The sequence below is a fragment of the Euprymna scolopes genome, chromosome 44 (genome assembly GCF_053919585.1).
Source record: "Euprymna scolopes isolate OS-2025 chromosome 44, ASM5391958v1, whole genome shotgun sequence".
Taxonomy (NCBI): domain Eukaryota; kingdom Metazoa; phylum Mollusca; class Cephalopoda; order Sepiida; family Sepiolidae; genus Euprymna; species Euprymna scolopes.
In genome coordinates, this window is record NC_136525.1 from 22,274,855 (window position 1) to 22,293,053 (window position 18,199).

General features: G+C 34.1%; 1 protein-coding gene across 8 annotated transcripts in view; it reads right to left on the minus strand.

Moving 5' to 3' along the window:
- LOC145268736 (choline transporter-like protein 2) overlaps positions 1-18,199 on the minus strand; it is a 382,616-nt gene that overhangs the window by 95,946 nt on the left and 268,471 nt on the right. For 7 of the 8 annotated variants that reach the window (XM_080124315.1, XM_080124314.1, XM_080124319.1 and 4 more), the window contains one exon: positions 1,841-1,889. In XM_080124315.1, coding sequence (XP_079980441.1) covers positions 1,841-1,889 — 49 coding nt within the window. Of the gene's footprint in view, positions 1-1,840; positions 1,890-16,452; positions 16,849-18,199 lie in introns of those variants that run through there. The other variant, XM_080124318.1, reaches the window with a different exon arrangement.

Below are 18,199 nucleotides of genomic sequence, written 5' to 3' on the forward strand. Positions count from 1 at the left end.
TGCAAACAGTTGTTTACTATGTCTCTCCTACAGTTTAATAAATGTCAGCGTTCTTTAAAGAATAGGATAGCAAACTTTTCATTTAGGCATAATCTACATAGATTATCTAGCGAACGTACACTTTCTTTGAGTTTGCTGTATTGGTTTGCTAGTGCCGTTTTCATTCAGTGTTTTTTGTTACTCAACGTGCTTCTATGATCATATCTGGTTTGGAAATCTAAGGAAGTCATACCTTCATAATATTTCTTGATATTCGGATTTTCTTTGGCAAATACCACGAGTTTATATAAAAATGCGCAATAACTTTTCGCATAAGCCTGAGAAATTCTCACGAGGATGAAATGCAGAATATTCTGTGTAGTTTAATTGCCATATATATTTTCATAACTTACTACTTAGCTCTACCTATGTATTGAGCGCTGTTAAAGTAAATACTGAAAATTTACGCATAAAATTATTGATTTATGCGATTGAAAGTAATAGTCATATACACACAAACACACACACACATATATATTACAAAGCTCTGTGGAGGTTGCTTACTTTCTTGCTTGCATCTTGGTCTTAACGATCGAGCGATTTCATTTTTAAAAAGTCTGGATAACAGGTGAATTACATATACATATGTATGTATGTATGTATATATACATATATGTGCATATGGAGATGGCTTAGAGGCTAAGGAACAAGAGTGGGGAGTTGTATGTTTTGCTTTCGATTCTACCTGATGGCATCCAAGTCATATTTTAGTTTTAATCTTACTGCCATATGTTAGGTTCAATATAATAATCGATAGAGAATAGTTTCTATAGTAATAAACACATAATCTGCATGAATTATACTACCATGTTTAAACGCATCTTATGACCTGGTAACGCTGGGTGGCCCACTAGTGTGTGTGTGTGTGTGTGTGTGTGTGTGTGTGTGTGTGTGTGTGTGTGTGTATATATATATATATATATATATATATTAGAAAAATAACTGATAACCGATAAAGAATTCACATATATTGCATCAAAAGTAAAAAAGAAAAAAAAAACAAAAAAAACAATATAGGTTATTCCTTATTCCATGGAGTTTTGAATATTTACACTTTTTCTCAAAGATAGTAACTATTCCAGTTATCTAAAAGAGAAAAAGATTCTAGAACTGTATAAAAATTGAACCCATGAAAATTGAGGTTTTGATAACTTATTAATTAAGCTTTTTTTTTTATCAATTTGCTCTGACTCAAACAGGAAATTGGATCAAGGAACAAAAAGTGTTCCCTTCCTTATTCTGACGACTGCTGGCACGAGAGACGCACGTAATTATAACTTTTTTTTTTTTTTTTTTTTTACAAGGACTCAAGTTTGCCCAGAAAAATATCCAGTAAATAAAACGTTTAGTAAATCGTTATTGTTTTGCATTTTTTGCATTTCCATACACCAAACATGGATATAAATATCACTAAAACATCCGCTGGGTCATAAGCTTCGTTTCGGTACCTTACTTGCCTGGGTGGGTTGCCTGTAGGCCGAGATAAACCGCGTCACACACACACACACACACACACTAGGAAAATTTATAAGATCCGTACATTTCCTCCTTGTGTCTACCTCTATATTGAAATATTTTCTCTTGTCTGCTTTTTGAATGTTATCTATTTCTTCCTTTGTAATTTTCATACTGATTATTAAATGGAATTGATAATGTCAGTAGTATAAAGTGTGAAAAATTTTTCCCATTCATGGCTGCCATGCTCACAACCATGATTTTCCGAAGGTAATAAATGGATGAAACAAACAAAATAAAAAGGATGTAAGGACAAGAAGAGCAAAAAAAGGAAAACCCAACTTACCTGTTGGTAACAGGTCCTCTGAAATTTGGGTCATATTTTAAAGGTTCACCTAAAAAGGGAAAACGAAAAAATAATTGAAACACGAGTAAAATATCAAACAAAGCTCTCCCCCCTCCCAATCTATTAATATTTGTTTTTCTAGCAGTCTGTAAAATTGAAAATAAAGCTCTATACTAAGATCTAACAATTTAACAAGGAATCCAATTTGAATTGTGATTCTTTGAACTATTTTTATCTTGAATATTATTCTCCCAAGGTTTCGGCCAATGTAACCTTCGACCTTCTTCAGCTGCATCGTATAGTAATAAATAGCAATATAGAGTGATAACTAGTAAACTATACAGCTAAACAAGAAGACGTTCCTAAAATTCAAACTAGAATTATCCAGTTCTAAGCGGTAGTGTTCTGGGCAGTCGAAAGTTCCATTGTAATAGTGATAAAATAAAGACTGTTAGACATTCATAACTAAAACTTGGTGGACAAAAAAAAAACAAAAAAAAACGGAAAGAAACCGAGATGTGCATGCAAGTATTGTTTTTCTAAAGAGTTCACTTCTTGTAAGTGTAAAAAAAAAAATAAAAAAATAAAAATACTCGAGTTGAGATCCAAACCAAAATCTAAAAGACAGTGAATCAAGTACGATAACCAGTAGACCAGCTCGACACGATCTTTAAAAATGTGTTTTCAAATCGACTTATTTTTAACATAAGGAAGCTGTCATGTTGCACGACTGCACATGTGCAGTAGTGGAACAGTTGACAAACAGATAAAAATATGATGGCCATGAAGTACCAATTTTTACATTTCGACTTCTTAGCCTTTTTTTTTTTTGTATGAAAACGGACTAAAAAATTTTCCACACATCTGAATACCCTATATCCCAAATTTCAAGTCTGTAGATAAAAAAAATTGTTGCGTATATAGGTTGAGAAATGTCCTCACAGACACACATTCTCACTTTTATAGATATACAGACAGATAAAAAGAACTCCTGTCAAATCCCGCCTGAAAAAATACACACATTTGTTAATAGTGCTAAAGGTTTTGTGTAGAACTATCCACACTTTAAAAACATTACTAAATCCAGCCAGTGAAAATGATTGCTACAAGACAGAGTAGACAAGACTGGGAGTGCATCTCTCCCAGTAGGTTTAAACACGCCCCCCTTATACTAACCTGCAAATTTCTACGTCCAAGCGCATACAGCGCCTAGTATTCTCACATAGTCACGCATCTGGTACTGGTTAGATTACACACACTCACCTGGATCAATCCTCACACTGTACGACTTGACAATACAGAAGTTCTATCAACTGGTCTAATACACATTGGTTCGATTAGTTAAGTTCTATCAACTGGTCTAATACACATTGGTTCGATTAGTTTTTCATGCATTAATTTAGATTTATATCTCGACACTGGACGCTACGGCTCATTACCCTATTGCTTGGCTTGTATTGATTCGTATTAATAAAATGTTCAATAAATATTATTAAAGTACATCTGAGTTTTAGTTGTTTTAATCCGCCAATAATTCACTTGTTCGCAATTATTAGTTTATTTGAACAATCAGGCCACCAAGTTTAACTGTACCGATTTAAGAATATTGAACATTTTTTTAGCGTACAAACTTCTACTGAATGTTAGAGATTGCGGCACTTCTATATTACACAGACGGCGCCAAGGGTGGGGGGTGCGTTTCACTAAACCGTCGCCAGGTAGCGCTTTCTCTCCATTCAAATTGTTTAATTTAAAAATTAAAACTATAATATATTGTTGACCCTTTAACAGGTGTCAAAAAAAAAAAAAAAAAAAAAAAAAAAAAATTAAAACTATATTTAGTTAGTGACGATTTTACAATATTTTTCGTATTATTTTGAATCTTCGGGCTACTGGTCTCATCTTGAGTGCCATTTGCACAACGTTTCAGTCGAGGTAACCAAGCTTCTTCAAGTGTATCTTGTCAAACTTGGGGATGTTTCTGCATAACTCGAGAATTTCGAAAGATGAAAACAGTAGTCCGAAGATTCAAAATACGAATAATCAATCCTCATCAAAAAGTTCAGAAACGTAATTACGTTATTTTTGTTTATTAAATTGTCAGAATAGTTACAAAACACCCCCCCTGCTCCATGTTAAGAATGGCTTTTCTGAATGTTATTTCAGCGCGGTAACATAGATGCATAAGTACGCGCCATTGTTAGTCCAGCCATACCGGATATTTACGAGAAATCCAGTTCGTAAATGCACCATTGCACCAGTCCTACTTTTAAAGCAGACGTGAGAAAAAACAACAAAAACGTTATAGCCAAAGAAATATGGCGCCATTTTGGTATCTGACAGAAACAAAAGCAAATCTACTCATGTAATTTAGATGATCTATGCGTGACGTCTACGTTTATATTGGCAAGCAATTGAAAAGAAAGTCTCACACCAAAAGCAAGCAACCTTAACTTCTTTCATATTTAAAAAATTACTTGTCCAAAACAAGGCATTTTTTAATTACTTAATTATCCATTTACCATTTACCCAATATGCTCGGGGCAAACTTCTATCGCTCTATCTTTTCCTCTTTCTCCCCCCCCCCCTCGCATAGCACATTTCTAGACAACTCTCCTTTATATAGATTCCCTGATTGAGTCGGCATACGGGAAGTAACTACAGTATAACAAAAATCGGAGTTACTTCCCTTTAGTAAATAAAACGACATAAGAAAAGAAAAATTAAAAAAAAAATAAAGCTCCTTTAATGAGACTTGACTCAGTTAACCTGAAAAGAATTTTTTTTGTTGTAATTTTAGATCTTTATCCAGGACAACATCGATCAAGAAAAGACCAACTTTGTGGAGGTGTTTTTACAGTTTGTTTAACGCGCGCGCACGCACACACACACACACACACACACACACACACACACACACACTTTATATAATAAACTTAGTAAATTTGAGATTATTTTGGATAAAAATTATCAATAATTTGAAAATTATACGAGTTTCAACTTTCTTTTATTATCCTGAATATTCTCAGTATAGACATTGCACACCCATGTATACGCACACACAGTGCTTCTGCAAAATCCGACATTTGACAAAAGTGCTGAGGAGCGTGGTGAATCTCATGATGAATGCTCCCTATATCCGACTGCCAAAGTGGCACTAATTCTATGTGTGTTGAACCGGCTTCAGAAGAAGATTGATTGCTTACTCTAGTTGGGAACCCATCGCGGTGCACCAAAAGGAAGCTTCATAGGTCTCTCCACAGTGACTTAATCCACAATATATTGTAGTCTACATTGCACTGTAGAGAACCTACTGTTCATTCTATACACACACACATAAATAATGGCTTGAATTTAAGTTTAAAATGAAAAAAGTCAAGCATTATGGTTCAATTGTGCTTTAAAGAAACATTCATTTCAAATGCGCCACTGTCATATCAAAGAACCTACTGTTGATTTAGTCTTGTGTGGTAATAAAACTTCTCAAATGCACTTGTGATGTTAGGCTGTGTAAGGTGTTAACTTTGGTCAAAATCGCCCTTCCTTCTTCCATCAGATTATTTTGATTATCGATACTTATCAAAGACGTTATAATACAAAACCTATCTAAGAACACTGTCAGGCACATCAAGTACCTTCATGTGAAATTTCCTAAAAAATCGGCTCAGCCGTTTTCGAGTCCATTGGGAACGAACTCACACAAAGTTCCTTTTATATGAGAGATTTCTTGTTCATTGTATTTATGTCGTACGTTTATGCTACTTGTTTTATTTCAATACTAGCTGTCCTGATCTGGCTTTTCTCGGGGATATTCAAACTAATCCAATATTACGAAAAATATTACTCTTTGAATCACAGATAAAAAATGAGGTCGTAATCATTAATAACATGTTCAAACTCATAAACTTTTTTTCGGGCCAGGATCAAAGTGTAGTATCTGTTCTGCAGATGCTGCACTTAAGATAATTTGTACCAGTCAATGGAAGGGAAACCCTCTATACTGGGACTATTATTATTTTTGGTGACTAGAGTGCCCCCTTTTTGCCTACTTTTAGGGGAGCTGGTTTTTACCCCACATTAAAAACGGCCTTGTGCCTAATTTGCTTTGGTGGGGAAGCAAATAAATACATTAACTCTATATGAAGAGTACACATTCTGTAGGTCCTCTATACTTTTATGGGTAATGGTGAATAAAAGAAGACAGGAACTTTTAAACACACCGGAAGTTGCGATATGCTTCTCTCAATTTAGCTATGGAAGCCCAGAATCGATACAATTTTCAATTATATATATATATATTTTTTTTTTACTTAATTAAACAGTTATTTAAAAAGATATGCGATGAGTTTTTTTTTTCAAATATAGTTTTTTTTTTAAATTTAAACCTGCGTAATCTATTACGATCTTTTTATAAATTAGTTTTTTTGTAAATCGCATATCTTTAAATAACTATGTGTATTTAAGTTAATGTTATATATTGTCAAACTATTTAAATATTTTAAAAATATATTCATTTACAAAAACATGAAAAAAACTGAATGTGTCGCATTTGTTTTTTTACAGTTTTAGCAGTTTAAAAAGGTTTAATTTATAAAAATATATAAAAATACATAAACTTTTTTATCAATTTTTTTTAATCGCATATGTTTTATGCGATTTAAGAATAAAAAATAATTGCTAAAAAAATTTACGGATATATTTTTATTATAAGGGGGCGAAAGAAACAAACAAAAAAACACATAAAATATAATTGAAAATTGTACTGATTCGCTGCTTCCATAGCTACATTGAGACGCGTGTGCCAACTTCCGGTATGTTTAAAAGTGTGAACTGTCATAAAGTAAAGGAAAACAAAGCAAGACTTTGAGACGAAAAAAATAAATAAATAAATAAATAAAAATAAAAATAAATAAATAAAAAGATAGGAAAGGAGAAAGATTAAGTGAGAGAGAAAAGGAAATAAAATCGAGCTAAGAACAAAAATGAGCAGGTAAAGCTCCAGCGATTTGATAGAAATTCCAAACTACTTAATTTTAACATAAGGAATCTGTCATGTGAACCATTCACGCATGCGCAGTCATGAAACAGTTGTCAAACATGAAAATCTGATGGCTTCCACGTGTCAAATTTGATCCCTTAACAGACCTTTTTCCACATGAAAGCAGTTAAAGTTCTCCACATGTCTGAATACCCTATATACTAAATTTCTAGTCTGTACATCCAAAATTCGTTGAGTATATAGGTTGAGATGTGTCCTTACACACACACCTTTATATATATATATATATATATATATATATATATATATATAAAAAAAAAAAAAATGGAGAACTCTTTCATAAAAGATGCTAACGATTTAAATCAGGGTTTCCCCAAACTTTTTCAGGCTGGCGCGACCCCTTGGCTTCTAGAATAGACTGCTAGCGCCCCCTACCACATAAACACATGTAACCTTTTCTCAAAGTGAAAACAATATTATCAAATATACAAAATCTATACAATATGCATTTAAAAACAATAATATAGCACGGAAGTTCAACTTCGTCTGTTTGTAAACATTTTATTTGATCTTGACAATAACCGTTAAAAATCAAACATTTTTTTTTCAAATTGAAAATATTAAAACACAAAATTTGCTTTTCAAACATAAATTAATTTAATTAACCATTTTTTTTTTATCTCCACAATAATCTTTAATTAAACATATGCAACTTTTTTTTTTGTAATTGGAAAAAATATTAAACACAAAATTTGTTTTTCAACAAGATTTTTGTAATAAGCCATTTTATTTATTTAGTTACCGACACCAAACAACCCATTTTGCATTACTGCCCCACACTTCCCTCCGATATCAAAGCACTGACCACAGGAGTCGATACCAAAAATCAGACGTTTTTCTAGATTGCGTTTTATACTCCTATACACCTCAACCAGGGCATATTGCCACTTTGACTGCTATTTGGTACCATACCTACAGGAACTCTATGTAGGGAGTTGAGCAGCAAGATGTCTGTTCATATATTTTAATTTCTCTATGTTGGTACAGTCAGGGAAGTAGGTTGGTTGTTTTTGTTTTACGGCATATCAACCCTTTTCAGATTATTTAATGCCGAATCCAAAGATTTTGAAGAAAAATTTAATAGAATATATTTGTTGTTTTTAAGTCGGTTTCTATTCAACCCATAGTTGGGACTCTAACAGGTACTACCACTCCAGGTCAGAGTGGACATGGGAGCAATGGTAATTAAAAAGGTGGCTCCACACTCCCCAAAGCCCGCAAGCTGGGGCCTCACCACTGGATATAGTTTAAGGTCATATCGAGGACCACAGGGAAGTAGGAAATGGGGAAGGAATTCCAAAGTTTAATGATTCGAGGAAAGAAGCTGCTAGAGTAGAAAGCTTTCTGGCATCCAGGTACTTCAACAGTGAAGGGGTGAGATTTTTCTGCTTGTTGGGTTTGTCGGGATATTTATGACAAGGGGATGCAATTGCTGCGAGTTCATCAAAGCACATTCCATAAAAGCTCTTTTATAACAGACACAGGTATGCAACGTTGCGCCGATAAGAGTTGGGATGAGACAACTTTTCGGCCGAGGTAACCTTTGACCTTTTGCTGGTTGTCGGGTTAGTCTGCAGCATGTACGTCGAAGGGGCACAAGTATTAGGAGTTCATCAGAACACATTCAATTAAGATACTTGTAAAACAGGAACAAAGATGCAGCATTGCGGCAATAGGACAGATGAAATTTATAAAAAAAAAGAAAAAAAAAAAAAATGGCAGAATTCTGGTAAAAAGTGGAAAATTCATATTCCTGCGATCACAGACGTATAAAAGTGCGCACATTATCAATGAAACCAAACATGGCTTAAAAGTGCATTTAAGATTCTCACGGATCGGAATGTTAATTTGTGAGAATTTTCGCTAATGACAAAATTAGAAACACAGAATTATTCATGTTTCAGGAGGTAGGAGTCCGTAGAGCTAACACGATTTCTTTATCAGGTGATGGAAATAACAGCTAAAACAATGTTGTCAACATTAAGGATGGAACTTTCGACCTCTTGTTTACCAGACCAATCCTCTAACAACTGAGCTACAGCTTTAGCCATAAAATCTAATCAACTAACAAATCTCTGCGTAGAGGGTGATCTCTTCTCCCCACAACTGTCACAACAGAGACGCTGCTAATCTTTCTATATAGTTATTTCCATGTAAAGTGCTCGACTGAACTCCAATCTTTAGTCTCCTTAAAAATTCACCGCAAGAACTCATCTTTTTTACCACAATGAAAAAAAAAACCCCAAAAAAACCAAAACAACTTCCAGTTCTCCTTCCATGTGTCTTGTGTCGGGCAGAATTTCATTGGGCAGAACATTTTTGTAAAGATCTTCTGTTTGGGAAACATTACCAGGGGACTGCTTCTGTGTTGATTAAGAGTTGGTTGTCTTAAAAATTCTTTTCACAAACCACTCCGTAAATAATCAAGCACAGTTCATACAACTCACATAGTGTTCCTCATCTTTTCAGTAATAATCATTTAGTATCAATAACTTTTATCTTTGAGTGGATCTTGGCCTTTATAAGTAGTGACTCAATTGTAAAGATAACAAAATGTTAGGAAAAGCGAGCATTCCTTCGATACAGAAAAATTGCAACATTAGAGTTAAAGAAAAGGACAAACATACAAACAATTTTATTTGTGTGTTGGGGGATAAAAATACATAAGTAATAATAAAACAAAGTAAAAATATCCAACACAAAAAATATGTTGTCCGGATTTTGGAAGTTAGACTTAAATAGCATTTAAGCAAGCAAATCAAACTAGAATCCCGGCTAGCCAATTTTTGTTTGTTATTATTGTACCATATTATTTAAAACTAGCTTGACCTGTGAAAATTCCACAGAAATGAGAAATATATTAAATCAACAAATGCTTCGATTAAGTTGATTTTTTTCTGGATAACGCAAAAAAATGTTTTGAACAGAAAAACCGATAGCATGCAAATATGAGTTTATTAACATTACTATAAAAATAGTATCCATTGCATTTTAAATATAGAACTGACCCAAATGAGATAAATAAATAAGTACTAATAAATATTCAGAAAGTAATATTGTGCTACATAGTTCAATACAAATGATAAAATCACATTGAAGAAGACAATATTTAATTTACTCCTTCAGTCCAACACTTCTTGGCAAACAATGTTTTTGTTTGTTTTTGTTGTTTTTTTTTTGCGCCGTTTCTTTCAAACGCTTTTTTTCTTACACACATAACGTTTCCCTGACTTTCTTTGAAGAACCACTTGCACATCGAAATTACGAGTTCCTTTCTCACACACACCATAACAACAATGATCATATATACTATGTTTACAATAGAAAAATGCAAGCATGAAAAATAATATGGTTAAACTTAAACATGGAAAAGTAAAGGATTAGTTGTTAAAACTGAAAAAGAGGATAAGATATTCTAACAAAAAATATAAATTTATAACTTTAAATATTGCAGCATTAAGAATTTTTTTTTTAATTCAATTTATAACATAATCAATTCTTAATGCTGCAATATTTTAAGTTATAAATTTATTATATTTTTTTACTAGAATATCTTGCCCTTTTCTTTTCCAGTTTTAACAACTAGTCCTTTACTTTTTCTTATTTTAAGCTTAGCCATTTTACTTTTCATGCTTGCATTTTTCTATTGTAATCCATGATTTTTCCAGGCTTCCAGTAAATTCACTCGTTCTTTGTTTAATTTCAGTCTTATGTTTTTTTTGCCCCCATAAACATAACATACACATATGTAATAACAATGTACGGCACTCGTCTGCTTTCAATAAAATCCACCCAACTATCTCGCTTTCATTCTTTCATTCTCGCTATTTCATTTGTTACTTCTCTTTTCGCAAGAGCGGTGAATTGGTAGCAACAGTAGTCACTGAAGCGACGGGGTTGCTATGAAAACCAGTCATAAAAAACGTCGCTCATCTCCTTATGTTTTTTTTACGATTTTGAACACCAGTAAATTCATAACTTTTTTACTGAACGAAAACTGAATTTTTTTTTTCACAATATAGCTGAGAAGGTGATCTATAAACTGTAATAATTGTTTGAAATTTGGTCGTAAAATGAGTGAGCGGTGAAGCTTTAAAGCAGTTCTAAATGACTAAAACTGCCACTTAATCATATTCAAACACGGTAGTGTTTAAATGATATTAAAAAAAAAAAAAAAAAAAAAAGACACGGCTACACATTCTTGTCTAGGGTTGCCCGATTGCCAGATTGTCTTTTTTTTTTTTTAAAGGCCATATTTTGAGAATTGGATCTTTTTTAAAAGTAATTTAGCCTTCAAAATTAAAATTTGCCCTTTTTCAAATCGTAACATATGACTAAAGGAAGGAACAATCAGAATATTATACAGAGTAACGTATTTCAGTACAATATATATTTTTATGTAAATTTCTTTTCGTTATTACAAAGGTTTATGTTATAGCTCACTTGTGTAAGACTAGAACTTTTAATTTATAATGTACACTATAGTTATTCAGAGAACGTTCCATATTCCTTCAAAATACTTATTTACAAACAACTGTTTCTACCCATTTTAAGAACATTTTATGATATACAACATATCACTGATGTCTATGAGGAGGCTTCAGTGTATAGAAATTTCCCAGACAGGCTGAAAAATTTATTCAGACAATGGAAATTCCGTTTGATGCTATGCACACTGAGGGAGAAAAAAGTTATTTTGTATCGTTGTTATAAGACCGGGGTCTCCAAACTATGGCCCACAGGCCACATCTGGCCTGCCAAAGTCTTTAATCCAGCCTACGGAAAAGTTTAAAATAATCAGGAAAATTAAAATAAATAAATAAATGGAAATATGTAAAAAATAATGTGGGTTTCCTTTTTGTTCAGAAAATGATTTTAAAAAATGAGGTTTTGGTGAACCAGTTTCAGTAAAAAGCAAAGCTAATTAGTAAAACAGTGTAAAACATGTTTTTTTTTTTATTTTATTAGCTTGCATAGCTCTAAAGTGTCAGCAATATGCCCTCAACCCCCCACCCCACTTTGAAAACTTCGAGTACCCCTTTTCTAAATCGATAGAATAATCTCTTTTTCCAGCAAACTTAGTAACAGATTTGAAGTAAGTCTTCCATTTCAGCCTGGAGTAAAAGTTAAACCAAGAAACTTATCAAGGAAGGGAGGGATTTCCTTAAAGAGAAAGAGAGAGAGAGAGAGAGAGAGAGAGAGAGAGAGAGAGAGAGAGAGAGAGAGAGAGAGAGAGAGAGAGAGTCATTTTAACTGGGAAGAAATGAGGATCCGAGCATTACTGGTGAAAAGAGAGAAGCTTGGTTTTGGAGGCGTTAAAAATAACAGGTTATTTTTCCGTCATTGCACCAGGTTGTCAAAATATGAGGAGAGAGAGAGTTAATCTTTGAAAAATATATTTACAATTATCAAAAACAAATTAGGTACAAGGCCATTTAAGTGTGGGTAGAGGGAGGGTTTATGGTCACTGTAACTAAAATTCGTCTATCATTTTCCTAGCTAGACTTTTCAATCACCGTAATACCACATTCACTCCAAAGGTCGACCAACTTAAGATTCCCAAATCGAATTTTTTTTATGCCGCCAAAGATAGTTGTTGTCTGCATATCAGCAGACGATCTCGGGATTCAATTTGGATTATCATTTATGAAGGTCATACTGACAAACACTGACAATAATATTGTGAATGATCCGTGTGATACCTCAAATATGACAGCAGTCTTAGATTTTTAGACGTATTATACAGGGTGACAAAAAAAAAGAAAAAAAAAAAGGGCCCCAACTCTAATTAGGCCCCGTTTCTTAGTGTTTTGTCCGAATGAAATGAAACTTTAGTCATAACTAGTTTATTATATTCAAAACATCACATCAAAACTCTAGGGTCTTTGGCCTTTTTTTCTCTGTTGACTGTAAAATGCTCAGAAAAACAATTGAATGTCCTGTTTTGTTTGGGGTCACCTTGTATATATGCATTGAAAAGGTTATAAAAAGAATATATCTAATTCTCTGTATTTTTGAGATGAGGTGTTTTCATTGATGGAGATTGTCGGACTGACTTCCTCATCTTGGTTGCTATTGTCACAACGTTTCGTCCTAGTGACATATGGCCGAGTGGTCCTAGACGTTGTATCAAAGTTTACAGTTACCCAAAGGTGCTGAGTTCAATCCTGAACGAAGGCAGTGAAAAAGTAACATTCAAAACAGAGAATCAGCAACTATGTCCTAAAGCCTAGCTGGAGTCCGAACACGGTACCCCCCGTAATAATAATAAAGGGTTGGGTTTGAGACTCCTAACAAACGGTTCCCCAGTTCGATACAAAACACCTGATGAAGGCCGGAGGGCAAAACGGCCGAAACGTTGTGACAATAACAACCAAGATGAGGAAGTCAGTCCGACAATCTCGATCAAAGAATATATCTGTCCAAAATTGTATAAAAAATTCCCCGGCAATAGCCCCCCCCCCCTTCTTTCTAAGAAGAGGGAGGAATGATAGGATCAAAATTTCCTATGATCAGATGGGGCTATAAAACTGCCTCAACCAGGAAGTATTGGGAGGGTACAAAGATAGCTCTGTTGGCATTCCTCAGTAGGAGCGTTTTAGGCAACCTGCAGAAATTAAACCCTTTTCTGAATGGAAGTAGTAGTGCCGGAGAGGTTGCAACCCTGAACCAAATCATACTTACTCCCAGCAAAAAAATTCTGAGGTTTCAAATTGTCAAAATGATATCGAGGCAAACTTGTATGACAAATAGCGAGAACCAGTTTGACTATTTTTTTTTTTTAATAGCAAAGTTCTGCTCTATTTATGCCAATTACAAACACAGAAACAATTCTTTAAAATCATCAAATTAGTCACACAACACTTCACCCCCCCCTGAAAGGTCGAAGTTAAAAATAAACGAAAAAAAAAAAAAAAAAACGAAAAAAAAAAAAAAAAAAAAAAAAAAAAAAAAAAAAAAAAAAAAGCACACAAACACATGTAAACTTTTATATGCAAAAACAGGGTTCAAACTTCAATAAGTATTTCTTCCCTGTGATATATTTTGAGTGAAAAAAGAAAATATAGATAAGTTCAATGAATATTGGATGAATTTTAACTTGAGATGAACCGGTTTTATCAAACGGAAATGGAATCATATCGTTTCTCTAAGGCGACAATTTTATCGTTCCACCCTGTATATATGTTGTTTTTGTAAAATGATTTTTCGATTATATTCCACTCTTTGTGTTTACCAATACTTTTTTGTCTAGAAGCTCAACGCATGTTTAATATAAAACTAGTATAATATAGTAACATCCCAAGGTCAAAATATTTATTTTTCATGCAAAACAGCTCTAGCATATTATAATTTCAGGATTAATAATAAAAATAATCTACTTATATATAAATGGCACTGTGTGTGTGTGTGTGTGTGCGCGCACACATGCAAATTTGTACCCTATGGATTCCGAAACGGCTAGGCTGATTTTTATGAAATTTCACACAAATATACTTTAAGTGTCTGGGAGTATTCTTAGACAGGTTTTGTATCTGAATACCTCTGATGAATATCGATAATCGAAATAATTCCATTAAAGAAGTAACAATCCGATTTCGACCAAAGTTTACACCCTCGTACAGCCTAACACCACAAGTGCATTTGAAAAGTTTTATTATCACACAAGCAGAAGAGTCCGACATATAAAACTCAACAGCAAGTTCTTTAATAAGACAGGAGTGCATTTGAGATATTTGTTTAGCGCACAACTGAACCGTGATAGTTCCTATTTACAATGTCTCCCCACGGGACAGAGTTAGACACCAGGGTCGTTTTTTAATGTGGAGAAAAGGAAAAAAAATAAAAATTGTCTCAGTCATGAAGGATTTCTCTTCCACTGACAGAGAATAAGAAATGGAAGTGCAGCATCTGAAGAACAGATACTACACTTTGATCTTGACCAAAAGGTCAACTGAACCGTGATAGTTGACTTGTTTTTTAAACTTTAATTCAAGTAATTATATACAAATAATTTCATAAAATCAACAGCAGCTTCTCTACAGTGCAATGAAAACTATAATGTATTGTGAACTAAGTCACTGCAGAAAGACATGCAAGCTTCCTCCCAGTTCACTGTGGTAGGTTCCTGATAAGAGCAGGCAATCAATCAATTTGATTAACGAATGGGCGATTTCACCAATTTTGATGACAATACACGTACTAGGAACGTGGAATATTTGTTGACCCTTATTCAACCCTGAACAACGTTGGGTCTCCTTGTTAGTAATAATAATAATAATAATAATAATAATAATAATAATAATGTTAAAGCTTACCCTAACCCGATCAGTAATCACTCTTGGACTTATTTTTACGGTTCCATTAATCACATCAAATTTTTTTTTTTTTTTTTTACTATCTTTTAAAGCTTAAAAATCAAGAGCAAGCCCTCCTCCAATTTGGCGGCCATGTTTGGAAGAACGCTTACTTTGCCTAAATAATAGTGATGCTAAGAAATACTCTGGTGCGATCAGATAAGGCTATCTGAAGATATGGGTTTCCTGGCTTAAATGCACCAAACATTGATGTTAATGTTTTCATCCTTTCACTTTGCAAGACTCAATCATCCTCTGCAAAGCCCAAAACAAAAACAACCAAACTAAACACCATGAATAAATATTTGAAAATCTGAAGAACTTGAAGCATAAAAACTTTTCTGAAATTATCGGAATCGGCATTAAATAACATCGAGAAAGGTGGATATGCCAAATAACCAAACTAATAAATGCATATATAATAAATCATAATCAGTAAATACATGTGAAATCTATATAGGTAGATTTCAAAGTTAATGTTATTGCATTTGGCATAAGTTATTCGGTGTGTTTTTATTTCATCCCCCCTTTTTTTGTTATACTGATCAATTGCAACGGTTTCTTTACAGGTGCAAATCCGTCCTATGATCGAGTACTGTTGCCACATCTGGGCAGGAGTTGCTCAGAGTACTCTTTCCTGCCTGGACAGGATACAAAACCAGCTTCAAAATCTAGTGGGCAATGACCTTTTCACCTCCCTGCTAGCTTTTTCTTATAAAAGAGACGTTACGAGCCTGTCTCTGATCTATCGTCATTTTCATGGTAGATGCTCGACTGAGTTTCACTCTATGGCCCATATCCCCGCCGCTTCCATAAGCCATTCACGGCAAACACCCAACTAGCTATAACCGCTATCAACCATTTCCCTTACTCTGTGCCTATAACTAAACAAAACTTCCATGGGCAGAGTTTCTTTCCTAAAACTGCCTATTTGTGGAACACTACTAGGGGGCTGCTTCCCAGCCCACTATAACAGTAGTTTTCAATTCTAATGTAAACAAGTTCTTGAGCTGTCCTCTGAAATAAAATGACTCCTATCCAATTTCCACCATCACCGATCACTACGGTGTTGTCTCACCAACGCCCATTAATCCTTATCCTTGAGTGGCATCTGGGCCTTGATAAGCAGTGACTATATAGTTCAAAAATATATATTAAAAAAAAAAAAAAAAAAAAAAAAATAAACAGTATTTACTTACTTTCTTGGTCATTCTCGTCGTTTCCACCACACATAGTTGTAAATTTGAAAATGTAAGCAGTCTTCCCACAGAATTGAGCGGCAATCCCAAATAAAGGCTTCGAACCAACTAACAAGCGACTAACTTAGATTGCACTTATGTTTGAAACAAAAAACAAAAAAAAACAAAAACAAAAAAAAACCCAAAACAAAAAAAAACAAAACAAATCTAAGCGATCAAAAAAATAAAAATAAGATATGCTTCACAGAATAAGCTTCAAAAAAGATACACAAACTATATAAAAAAAAAATAACAAAACATTTGTGCAATCAAATTGAGAGGCGTGGGTGAGACATTTTGAAAAGACGCGGCCACGATGTGTAACCACATATCACGACGACTATTATTCTTATTATTATTTCTCCCAGGTTTGCTTTATTCCTTTTTTCTTAGGTAAAAACTAGAAACTTGCCAGGTAAGTTTTATACCTACACACAAAGGACTTGAGATTGCAGACCAACTATAAAATGCACATATTTAATAGTCAAAAAACTTGCTAGCAATCGTGCAGTATAGTCAACAATAACAAAAGGTAAGCAGTTTGAAGAAAAACTATTGAAGCAAAAATTTTTCCAGTAATCTGGAGAGCTATACAGTGAAAAGGGTGGGATTTTGCTGATTGTCGGGAGCATTTACGTTATGTGAGGGGGGCACAAGTGCAACAGTTTCGTCAGAGCACATTCTATGAAAGTACTATAAAAAAAAGCACAGGAACACACCATTGCAGTGATGCAACAGCAGGGGCTGAATTTTGGTAGACTATGTGGGAACAATTACAATAGTGTCCCTTTTTCGGAACCATCTCACATGTGGAAACAATAGCGAACAAAAAAAATAAATAAAAATAAAAACAAACCGCGCATGTGTGGTCCCCCTCTGGTGCTGCATGTTAGATGACACCACAAAAAATACTGAAGACGCCTTAAGACATGTATATTTGAATTCAGTACCATGGAAAACCACTATATAGACATACATATCAAGTTTTTGAGTAATATGAAAAATGAGCCCCAAAAAGACATGTTTTTTTAGCCCTAAAAGTCCCGGAGGGATGCGAACCAGAATTTTGCCAGGGTCACCCATATTGAATTTGTATTAAGAACAATGGCCTCCACATTTTGGCCAAGTTTCAGAAAAATCTAATGGATGGATCAAACGCTATGGGACAAAAAGTGTCAGTTTTGGCCATTTTGGGGCATTTTTTACCTCTTGAGCCCCTGGGGACGCTGAATCCCAGTATAAATGGATAACGGTGCAGTTTCAGGCCTTAACAGATGTATATTTAAGTTGACCACCATGAGAAACCAGACATATCACGTTTTTGTTGAGAAATATGAAAAAAAAAAAGAGCCACAAAAAGGGGTGAAAGTCCTCTGGGAAGCGAACCAGAATTTTGCCAGGGTCAGCCATACTGGCTTTATATTAAGAACAATGGGCTCCACATTTTGGCTAAGTTTCAGAAAAATCTAATGGGTTGATCAAAACTTATGGGACAAAACTTGTCATTTTTGGCCATTTTGGGGCATTTTTGACCTCTTCAGCCCTGGGGACGCAACGGGAATTTTCGCAAAAAAATGTTTTTTACTGTGCACATCTATTTAATGAAATACAATTTGTGGCAAAATTTCAGGAAAAACTAATGGACGGTTATCTGGCAATCGTCCGAACTAATGGACACAGGAACAGGCGCCACTGAAAACATAGGTCC